This window comes from Helicoverpa armigera, chromosome 15, assembly GCF_030705265.1.
Source record: "Helicoverpa armigera isolate CAAS_96S chromosome 15, ASM3070526v1, whole genome shotgun sequence".
Classification (NCBI taxonomy): Eukaryota; Metazoa; Arthropoda; class Insecta; order Lepidoptera; family Noctuidae; genus Helicoverpa; species Helicoverpa armigera.
The window spans coordinates 8,087,250-8,098,969 of record NC_087134.1 but is presented as its reverse complement, the minus strand read 5'-3'; the positions used below and the strand labels follow the sequence as shown (position 1 = coordinate 8,098,969).

The following is an 11,720-nucleotide window of genomic DNA, read 5'->3' as shown; positions in this document are numbered from 1 at the left end:
AAATATGCCTCCAAATAAAACAAAGCTTACGAAAAAACATGGCTTATATTTAAACTTAAACAGAGTACAAAAATAGATGGGAACGATTACTATAATTAAAAAAATAAATCAACACGGTAATCAGATCAACAGAGTCTCAGATGTGTGTGGCTGACGACGGTCACCTTCCCTTCATCTTGCAGGTCACGCAGAGCCTCGTCTAGCTGCTCCCGGGATACAGTCTGAAATATAACACAAATACTCGTTAGTTATTAATGTTAAGTACACGGCAGTCAGAACCTAGTAAGTAAGTTGGTTAGACAAGTAGCCTAACCAAGAGGTATTGGGTTGCCCGGGTAACTGTGTTGAGGCCATAGACATAATATTAGTAAACAGGACTGCGCATATAAATCCAAAAAACGAGCCGAGTGAAACAGTTAGTACGGAGGCTGTCTGTCCCTTTCTAATAGGGCGACTATGAGATTAAGCTATGTGAGACAAATCTGAATTTGCTAAGATTATTAAACGCAGATTGGTATTGAAGTTTTAACTTACGCAGTTTGTGACCTTAAGATACTTATAAAGGCTTTTAATAATTAGCGGGAATTAGCAGTATAAAAGCAGGAAGATTCGAAGTGAAGACTGTTTTTTTTTGTATTTCTACTTCACGTATAGACTGCTGAGCCGTTTATGTCGCCTTTCTTCATTTTTTGTCAAGCTATAACAATAGTACAACAGTTTTAAAATCCATCACCCATATTTTGACTCATTACAAGAATTCATGGGCACCCTAGTTGTTTGATTTACGAAAATGTTACTATTAGCGAACCTGTGGAACGATATATTGCAACCATCATAGGATTCACTTTTACGAGTATAAACGCAACACTTTTTCACCATTTCAATAGTTTAAATTGATTTAATACAAAAAATATTAACAAAATTTTAAATGCTGATTACGCGCCAAGAATGTTCAGGGTTACCGCTAGAAAAAATTATGTTGTTTATGTTTTAAGAATAATAATTTATATAAATAATTTATAAGTATAATAAATTAATGCGATTGTTATTAATTTGTTGACTTACAATTGTTAAAATAAGATAAAAATATAAGTGATTCAATTGCTTTTTGGGAAGACAAAACTTTTGATCACAACTTTTTTTTATGCTGGCAAGGTGTTAGAAAGAGACAAACAGCCTCCGTTCGAACTATCCCTCTCGGCTCGGATTTGCCTCTGTGTATTATGCAACCAATTTAGTACCTTATTGTGTTAGAATAGAGTTCATTTTCGTAAATATATATTTTGAGCGTGCGCAATCTTGTTTAGTAATATTATATCTATGGTTGAGGCACTGGTACTCGGCTGCATCCGGTTAGACCGGTAGCCGACACCAACATAGTTGTGAAAAGGCTCGGAAGATGATGACTAATCTTATTGGTACAAAGAAGTGGTATAAAGATGGAGATAAGAATCACTATCTAGTTTTTTTTTAATTGCGTAATGTTTTGTAATATTTAGAGTATCAACTTCAATTCATAATGTTTCATCATCTTGAATCAGAATTTTATAATGTCATGTCATCATTAATGTCCTATTTTTATTCTGATGTAATAATAAAGAGGAAATAATTTTTTGTTTCGTTTTTTATACTTCAAGTCTACTGAAACAAAAACTAAACTACTGAACAGATTTGAAAACTTATTTCACTGTTGGGCTACATTATCCCTGAGGTACAGGTAGAACTAAACCAAGACGCCGAAAATCGCAGGAAAATACGACAAAACTCAACATAAGACAGTTTATACCACACTTCAATCTAACTTATCAAGGACATAATTATACAAAAACTACTCACAACTTGCGAATTAGCATTAATCTCCTGCAGCAGCTTGGAATGCGTGATAGTATGTGGCTTGGAGTAAGGCTGTATGAGCTGCTTGAGCGCGGCGACGAGCTCGGCGCGGCGCTTGCGTGCGGCGGCGCCGAGCCCGGTCGTCAGGATGCCCACGTCGATGCGCCCTGAGGCCGGGTCTGTTGCTGATTGTTTTAGGGCCTCGCGGTGGAGTCTGGGGAACATAAAAATAAGAAGTGTTACATATTCGTGTTGTTTATTGCATTACATACATAAAATAGAAATATAAAGTAACACAAAATAATGGGCACGCTAGTATTAAGTAGAGAGGTAGAACAAAGTGTGGTTTAGAAATGAGGTTTTATAATGGAAATTGGTAGTGGTTCCATAATACAAAGTAATATTAAACAGTAGTTCTAACTAAAAGGTATGTGTTAAATATATAAAAAAGAAAAGTACCAACAAGCTAATTGGAAAATCCATTTCTTACGACTACAGAGAAGACCCGAAAGGGGAGAGGCATAATGTCCTTTAAATTTTTTTTTTTTCAAGAAAGCTGACAACGTATCGTATACGTACAGTATCTCTAGAATACTCTAGAAGCACAGAATCCTACCTGGAGGCCTCATCAACATCAGCAACTTCGACGACGGGCGACAGGCGCAGCCGCGCGTGTGCCTCGGCGAGGCGGATGAGCGACTCCAGCTGCCGCGGGTACGCTGAGATCTGACCGCGACCGCTGCCCACACGTCTGGAAACAGAAAACACAATCCATGCAAATATGTTTAAAGATGGGACAAGGAGACAATTTACACAGACATATTTCGAATGTTCCAAGATTACTTTCAAATTCATCAGATAATTTATATCCCAAAGATATTTGACTGTCGCCTTTTTGTATTCCACATGCTGAACAAGCATGAGTCCATTTTTAGTATACTTATTGCATATATTTTTGTGAGAACCGGAAATTAACATACATATTTATAATATAAACAGCCAAATTCTGAAATATCACTTAATTTTAAGTGCTGCTCAAACATCATTCTATCACTGTCAAACTTAGGTAAATTGCTGAAGCTTACGTAACGATACGACACGAACGATAAAATAAGCAATAGGATAGTAATATACCTCATATCGACGTATGAGTCTATGAGCCGCTGCTGCGCGGTCTCGCTGAGCGTGGGCTGCACGTGCTCCTTCGCGAACGCTATGTAGTCGCGCATCAGAGACATGTCCTGCAACACAACCAGACAAATATAAAATTTGTGCAATAGTATCATTCTGTAGAAATAATAATGTTACAACTACAATAACATTATAAAGGCAAAAGTTTTTGAGCGTATGATTGTATCTTCTTCAGTCGTTTGAAAGGATTTTGATGAAACTTGGCAGCAGCTGATACCTACTTTAGAATAAAATTTAGGCTTCTTTTTTATCCGGGTGCGGGATATAGTAGTGTCGACACCGCTGAAACTCCTCGCGTAAGCTAGACATAATAATTAATAATTGTAATTAAACATATTATATATATATTTTTAATGTAAGTCGTAATACTTACCACCATATCTGCATCGTCTTGTGAATTAGTGAAATCTTTGTAGTAGAGTGAGACGAGATGTGAAGCTAGACGTCGGTCGAACACCTCGTCTTGTGGGTCCAATATCAAGAATATTAAGTCGAACCTGAAACCATAAGGAATGGACCTAGATTTATAATTTTTACGTAAACTTAACAAAAAGTCTTGTCTTCTTGTATTTCCCAGGTAAAAAAAACAAACGAAGGGAACTCAAATTGCTTATTTGGCTTTAGGCTTACAAGGTAAGGGCAAATGTTCTCGCTAAACTTATTGTCGTCATTGAACATTGCGCTTCGCTGCACAGAAATCAATTTATATGTATTAACGGGTAGCGCGGGTGGAGAAGGGTATCGGGGAGGTCGGAATTTACTTGCTCCAAAATCTAGTTTTGCAAAAACTGTATTTCTGCAATCTTTCCTTATAACATAAGCGTTTTACAAGATAATACCTGGACATGAGTGTGTGTGGCAGTTGCACATTTTCCACAATAGTCTTGTTCTTGTTCCACTGCGACTCGGCGGGGTTGGCGGCCGCCAGTATGGAGGTGCGGGCGTTCAGCTGACAGATGATACCCGCCTTCGCTATAGATAGCGTTTGTTGCTCCATCACCTGAGATAATTTAGTTATATATTTATTTTATTTAGGAAATTGTCGTCTAGTCTAATTTTATAAAACTGAAGAGTTTGTTTGTTTGTTTGAACGCACTAATCTCAGGAACTACTAATTCATAAATCAGAAAATTCTTTAAATGTTAGCTAGCCCATTTATCGAGGAAGGCTATAGGCTATATATCATCATGCTACGACTAATAGCAGCATAGCAGTAATGAATAATGTCTTTAAAATCGGGGGATTTTTGTTCTATTGAGAGCTACACTATCCCCGTGTAACATCGGCTTTATGTTACCCGGGTATGGGAAGTCGTTCCCTCGGGACGCGAGTAAATCCGGGTAAAAGTGAAATACTATGCAGTGATTAATTACGAAATCTCAGAAACTATAAACTCCTACGAACTTGAAGGGAGGTAGGATTTTACCAAAATTATTCCTTATGGGGTTAAACGGGGGTTTTAGAAGTGAGGGTCTAAAATTTGTAGTTAGCCCGCTTACCATAAAAAAACTGTACGCGGATGAAGTCGCGGGTGACCGCTAGTATAAGTATAGATGTACACTTCATGAGCTCCCTATGTATTTCCTCATGTACACTTTATGAATTCACCTATGTACACTCTATGTACTTACTTCATGCAACACGCTACGGGTGGAGTCATTCATTTTGTCGAACTCATCAATACAGCAAATACCATTGTCTGCTAATACCAGCGCTCCACTGAAAAATAAACAAATAATAGTTACATTCCGGAAAACATCACCTGATATTTTATATAACCATGTTCTATGTGCATTATATACTCCCTACTTTCCATATAAATTATATAAAAAACCGAGTTGGACTCGCGTCATTAGCTAAAGAATCGCATTAGATGTATGGGAGCTCCCTAAGATATGTTTTTCTTCTAGTTTTCTGTTCTTATAACGGGAATTATTATACATCATTTATGAAAACGAGAACTATTTGGCTACCATTGCTCATGATACATATATAACCTGATGAAAAGTGGACAGCGAAGTCTTAATAAAAGGGTCCAGTTTTTTCTTTAGGGTATGCAATCTTGGAAACGAATTTAAACAATATAACGGATTCCATCACCACAAGAAAGAAAAAAACCGGCTGAGTGCGAGTCGGAGTCGCACACGAAGGGTTCCGTACCATTATTTATAAAAACGCATCTACATGTTGCCGTTACCGATATCGAGCAAAAATTTGCAAAAAAATCATGTTTGTATGGGAGCCCCCCAAAATATTTATTTTATTCTAGTTTTCAGTATTTGTTGTTATAGCGGCAACAGAAATACATCATCTGTGAAAATTTCAACTCTCTAACTATAACGGTTCATGAGATACAGCCTGGTGACGGATGGATGGACGGACAGAGGAGCGAAAACAATAGGGTCCTGTTTTACCCTTTGGGTAAGGAACCCTAAAAACGAAATTTGAAAAGTCGAACTAACGTCTGCAGCACGAGCTGCCTGGTATCCGGATCCTTGGTAACGTATGCCGTCAGTCCGACGGCGGAGGAGCCGCGGCCCGACGTGTACTGCGCGCGGGGCACCAGCGCGTGCACCCAGCGCAGCAGCTGTGACTTGCTCGTGCCTGGATCGCCGCAGAGGAGGATGTTGATTTCAGATCTGTAGAAGATTTTGTAGGTTTCAATTAGTGAGAAATGATAGAAAATTCTACCCAAACACATAGTTACATACATACATTGCAAGTTAAATAAAAGCTTGTAAAAAGAGAAAAGAAAATATTAGGAAGTGTTAATGCACTGCAAACATTTAGTTAAGTTTAGCATATATTTTAATCAGGCTCATAAATTAATATGGCAATTAATGGTTGTATAAACATTACAACGATCAGGTAAACAGACAGTAGACAGACTGTAAAATATTGGTTTCATGATTAGCTTTAAAATAAACTGTCAGCCAACAATAGGGCTCTTATCCAATTGCACTTATTTTACTATTATTACAATTTGAAAAAAAAAATGGTGCTTCCAAGCAACGCGCTTTCTAAATGTGTTGAAAAGCCTAGTTACCTTTCCATAAACAGTCTTATCATAAAGTAACTAACGGCATTCTGTGACAAAAGTATTACTATACCTAAAATGTGTCCGTCCAGCGGCATTGAAGTTCTTCTTGGTGCCGCCCAACAGTTGCAGCAGACATCCCTTCTTAATGTCCAAGTTCTCGTATATAGACGGAGCGATGGCTCGCGCTAGACGCTCGTAGCAGTCCGGCTGAGCGGCTAACTCTTTGAATAATTCCACGCGTTCCGGCGGGAAACGGTGTTCTTTGCTGTGGGAAATAAGTGTAGTTTATGATTATTACTGGTATGAATAAGCATTTTTTTAGTTTGATGAAGATACTTGCATGTATTGTTATTAGAAATCCAGAGCTGCTTTTACCCAGTTGTTGGTCCTGGTCATTTCAAATTCGAAAAGAAAAAGAGGAGGGCTGAAACAGAAGAGTATCTTGAAAGATCGTTTCTGGATTTCGGAAGCCATTTAATCTATATGTATTAAAACTACTATCATTCGTCGGTCTTGGATATATGCTGTCTAATAACAAGAGGGTCTTTTACAAGGCTTGAATAAGTTAATATTGATGATTATTACATTTTTTGAATTGGTATTATGGTGTTATATATATATACATACCCTTCCTCAGTCTCTAGCAGTCGATCACTATGCACCTTCCTATAATGCAGTGCATCAATATGAGTGCGATGCAACGCCTTGAGCGTGGCTTTCCGCGGATGCACGGTGGCCGGAGCCGCGCGGAATACGCCGGTGACGGCCACGCGTTCGCCGGCGGCTACGCCCTCGACTAGGGCTCCGTGTGCGAGGACGCTCACTGTGGCGGGTGTCCGTCCCGCGGGCATGTCGTCTGGAATAGGTTGTTTATGGAGGAAAATCGTCTGGGTACGGTAGGTGCGGAGTTATCGGAATTTTAACGACAATAATACATGGGTATCACATTGCAAGGCTGCTGACAGTTATTTCTAAATAATGTTATGGTAGTAATGAAATAGGGCAGTGATTGTAACAGAGGACCACCCAAATAAAACTTCAGGGTAGGGTGTTGAAGATGTTCAGAGACAACTTGAATATAACTCCACTCTTAAAAAATTTCCTCAGCCAGAACAAAACACCATAAAAAGAACTTAAGAGTACAACATGGGGCAAACTATCCTTGTTAAGATTATGTCTATTTACTTTCAAGTAAACTGCCGTATTTTTTACAACCTTACAACTATTTTTAATAATAAATTATATTCTTAAGTATCTAACTAAGTATCACTCACCAGGCGACTCCTGCAGCTTAACAAGCTGTTTATCACTGAAATGCGATCTGTTATGTATCAGGTTGTACGAGTGAGCCGTGTTACAGTGCGAGCAGTGCGCGGGCTCGGGCACGCGGCCTCGCTCCAGCTCCGCGGTGGCCGCGGCCCCGCATACAGCACAACGGAAGAAAGCTTCCCGCATCTCCGGGACTATGCTTGACGTGCGGATCACCATGCCGCAGAGTGTTACTAGTTGGTCGATGTCTGGGGAAAAGAGAATATGGTGGTTAGTGTGGTGAGATCAGAGACTATCCGTTTTTTTAAACAATTTGAACGGGAAAATTCATAGTGAACAGTTGTTTTCAGAAAATTGGCGTTTATGGTTGTGTAAATAAGAGACAGGCCGCTAATTTTTGACGTGAATGTCTGTAACATACGAATATGCCTTGCATTACCTTTACCTAAAGGCTAGCCTTTGTTTTATGCCTCCAATAAAATAAGAACGAAAGTTTGTATCGGCAATAATAATATAATCGAACTCAGCAATAATATAACATATACATATCAGAATAACATACAAGCTACATTTTATCTGTTTGCGGGAAAGAGTTATCCCGGCAAGAGTGTGAAATCGCTGGAAGAAGCTTTTGATTTATACCTCTAAAATGAAGTCATTCAAGATTTGCGGATGTTTCAAAATCTGTCAGACAGTAAAGACTTACCTTCAGGGTTCAAATCTCTCATGTGTCGCTGCGGCGCGTTAAAAGGCCGCACTTGTATCTGATGCTCGAGCACGGCGGCCGGGTAGCGCTCGAAGAACAACTCGTTCACTGCCGCGTCGAATGCTGGCACCACCTGTATTCAAATATGTGATATCTTATGATGATAGCCGTAAAGGTCATTTTCGTGGAACAACTTTCAAGTTATTTTGTGGATTCAATGAGTTGGGTTACTGCCGTTGTATGTGTGCACGACATGCGCAGGCCTACATAAGTGTGTGGGTATGTATATGGGAGCGTGTGTGTGTGTGTGTATGTATGTATATGGGTGCGTGTACGTGTATGTATATGGGTGTGTTTATATGTGTGTATGTTTGTGAATGTGTACTAGTAAAAGTTCTGGTATCTAGCTGGACAGCAATTTCTTCATTTGTTTTTTCATGAAGACAGTGTGTTGTCATATTTTTTACTTACCTCTTGTGGATAACAGACGAGTTGACGATGCAACTTAGCATCAAATGTCTTTATGTGTTCACAGTCCACATCCAGGAATGGTTCTTCCAATGTGTTGATCTGTTGAAAAACAATTAAGCTTCATATATCAAGCACCACTTTGAAATGTGTCTTCACAGCTTGCATGATCTAAATAACTATTTTGGGCTGATAGATGACATGACGCGCGTCAGCAGCGCAGTCGCGCAGCCTTTACGGCAAACTTAAAGGCACCCTTATTGTTATATTAATAAGGTTGATTACTACGATTGTTGCGCGACACAATTACAAGTTTTCGAGAATGACTCCTTACCTCTTCGAGCTTCTGTTCGTAAAGCGGCTCGTTGGTGACGGCGTCCTGCTCCACGAACCTCTGTATGAACTTGATGAACTTGTCGCGGCACTCCGCGATGGCCACGTCTGTGCCCCACACTACTAGTTGGGGCTCGCTGGAGGCCGCCTCTGTGCCTGTGTCGTCTACCTGTGGAAGTAGGCATAATAGTAATTAATAAGTAGCTTATGTAAGTGGTTTGAAATCATTCTTGAATGAGTTACAAAGGACCTAGATGGAGATTAAGTGGACTATGTCCATCCCCTGGCTTTTATTTTGGTTAGTTTAAGTTACTAGTGGCTTGGATTTAGAATCCCGTGTTGTGGCTGTGTAGTTACTATTATAATTTCATGGATGATAGCATGCATATTGCATTGCATCATACAAATTACAAAAAAGTTTGTGATACATTTAAAATCCAACCTATTTCGAAAACAAATGTCACAAACAAAAAACAAAAACACCCAAATTGACAGGTCTCATTTTATAAAACGAGATCATGAAGAAATACAAAAAAATGCAATAAAGATAAAATTTCACAAAAGATGCGCGATTCCAAATGTGACTTGCCGAAGCGCCGTGTTAAGAGCGAGTTTGAGTCTGCAACGAGCTTGGACGTGAAGGCGTCGTCTATTCTGAGCAGTTGCAGGATCTGCCTGTCTTCGATGCTAGACCCAGCGGCCCTGACGTGCGGTCACCGGTTTTGCGAGAAGTGCCTGAACCATTACTGGCGGATCCGGGAGAAACCGGACTATATTGTATGTCCGTTGTGCCGAAATTGCGCGTTCAACGTAGATTTTGCCAAGGTAGCCTTTGAACAGCTTCAGAATGCTTTAGAGTTTAGATAGACCATGTATTTTAGGTACATAGTTTGAACTAGGATATTTTTGCAGTCCAGTAAAGTTTGCTTTAGAACAGTACAGAGTAGTTAGGGTCACATTTAGAAGCTTAGCTCTTAAACTAATAAACTTCAACTGGAGATTCCACTACAGTACTCATTTTTTTAATTTTGTTGTCACAGAAAGAAGAAGCAACCTCAACAGATGACTTTAGAAAGATGTTTGGTGCCATGGAAATGAATGACTCAGAACTGAATAGTTCACTAGTCTTGTGTCTCAAGCTCAGTCTACTGGTGCCCGCGTTATACTGTCTGGTCAAATGGCTGAAGATACCAGTCCTGGGCCTCCTCACAGCCGTACAAGGCAAATTGACAAGTAAAATGTAAAAACATGTTCCAATGAAAAAGTGGTTTGTTCATTATTTAATATTTAAAAATTAAAAAATGAAATAAAAAAGCAAAATCAATATTTTTTGTTTTATTGCATTTTATTTGAGTACTAAACAGATTTGTTTCTAGATATTTAAAGCTTTAAAGGTAGCTTAACTTAGAGGTATGTATCTATATAGAATCTAGGTCCTAGATCTATAAGTGGCTACTACTTTCAGCCTGTATGTCATACTACAAACCTAACATTGTTGACTATCCGTTGTCCATGCTTCTTTCATATCAGCAAAAAATTACTATAAATAAACCGCTATCATTAAAAAAAGGAAAAGCCTGTAGTATTTTCAAAACTCACCCTTCTAGTAGGTGTAGGAGCAGGCACACTGCGGCCATGCTGGTTACTCTTCAGGTCAGCTCTCTGCCTTGCAGGAGTCATGGCACCCCTCAGGTTGGAGCGAGGGGTGCTCAGTGAGCTGGGCGTGCCGTAGTTCAAGGGAGAGCTCATGTCTATGTCTGTACCTATAATACAGTAAATATATTAGACGCCTTTAATGCTTGGAAAAACCATTGACTTATTTATATGATAAAGCTTTACAAGACATTTTATTAAAAATAAATTGGTCTAAAGTAAGTTCGATTTTAATTCTGTTAACTTGATAATGAATCGCTATAATCAAAATGATGTTATAGGTATTCAAGCATTTTATCTTCTACTTCTCTGTGCTCAGTTCCCAATTTACTTTGTCTGAATATGTTTTCCACTTCAAATTTTTCTCGGCCATCATGCTCTCATTGATCTCTCAGACAATCTATTAGCTCTATTGTAAATCACTCAAGGTCATATATCACATAAGTTCATATCCGGCATAACTTAAAACTACCATGAAAAGATGTAGAACTTACCAAGTGGACTGGAAGCCATAGTACGAGCGGGTGAGGTGCCCGGTGCCTCCCGAGGAGTGCGCGGCGTCCTCCGCCCTCCTGGTGTACCGGGCGTCTGAGGAGTCTGCCGTGGAGTACCCGGAGTGCCATCTTCAACAGACAGACATGTTTATGGTGAGAGATTACTCTAGCCGGCGAAACAGTAATAGGTTCTAATAATTTCATAATTAGATACAGAATGCAAACAATTAGTTTAGAAATTTGACATTAAAGCTAAATGTTTGGTTGTTTGGTCTGTATAAATGGTAAAGTGAGCAATTACTTTTTGATGGGGTGCCGGAGGAATGCTGCGGAGTTTCAGGCACAACAAACTGTTGCGATGAGCGGGTCCGGCGCGACGGTGTTGAAGCATCCGACGACGCCTGCGACGATGGACGCTTAGATGGGGTCGACATTTCTTTGATTCACAATTATCACAGTACAAGTTAATTCGTTACTTTCACTATATAAACACAAACGCGGGGCAAACAAAGCACACACTCGACAGGTTAGTTTTCATTTGGCGGTTGGCGCGAAAAATGACATGATCTGTCAAGTGTCGACAGAAAAATCCGGTAAATTCTTAATTTTCTAAAAACATCAATTAATTTATAGTTTTTGTATTTAGATGGTTAATACAACACATTAATATGTCGAAGTGGAATAATCCCGGTAGTGTTCTTTTTATGGGACTTATGAATGCTTTTTTAATTTT

General features: G+C 39.3%; 1 protein-coding gene across 1 annotated transcript; it reads right to left on the bottom strand.

Annotated features, from left to right (window-relative positions):
• Positions 1-32: 32 nt before the first annotated feature.
• LOC110369901 (DNA replication licensing factor MCM4) lies at positions 33-11,564 on the bottom strand. Its single transcript, XM_064038175.1, has 17 exons — positions 11,289-11,564; positions 10,988-11,116; positions 10,440-10,603; positions 8,842-9,009; positions 8,511-8,609; positions 8,040-8,172; positions 7,339-7,581; positions 6,692-6,920; positions 6,135-6,329; positions 5,487-5,663; positions 4,656-4,743; positions 3,864-4,024; positions 3,398-3,521; positions 2,968-3,074; positions 2,450-2,584; positions 1,837-2,047; positions 33-221 (listed from the first exon to the last, which is right to left on the bottom strand). Exons 1-17 carry the CDS (start codon positions 11,419-11,421, stop codon positions 126-128), a joined length of 2,592 nt encoding a protein of 863 aa, XP_063894245.1. The 5' UTR covers positions 11,422-11,564; the 3' UTR covers positions 33-125.
• Between the last annotated feature and the right edge of the window lie 156 nt (positions 11,565-11,720).

Bases quoted from the DNA above. Each gene is read 5' to 3' on its own strand.
- LOC110369901 (XM_064038175.1), bottom strand. From the start codon at position 11,421: ATGTCGACCCCATCTAAGCGTCCATCGTCGCAGGCGTCGTCGGATGCT. The intron at 10,604-10,987 runs GTAAGTTCTACA...ACTGTATTATAG, and splicing joins TATGGCTTCCAGTCCACTTG to GTACAGACATAGACATGAGC. The intron at 7,582-8,039 runs GTAAGTCTTTAC...TCTTTTCCCCAG, and splicing joins GAGAGATTTGAACCCTGAAG to ACATCGACCAACTAGTAACA.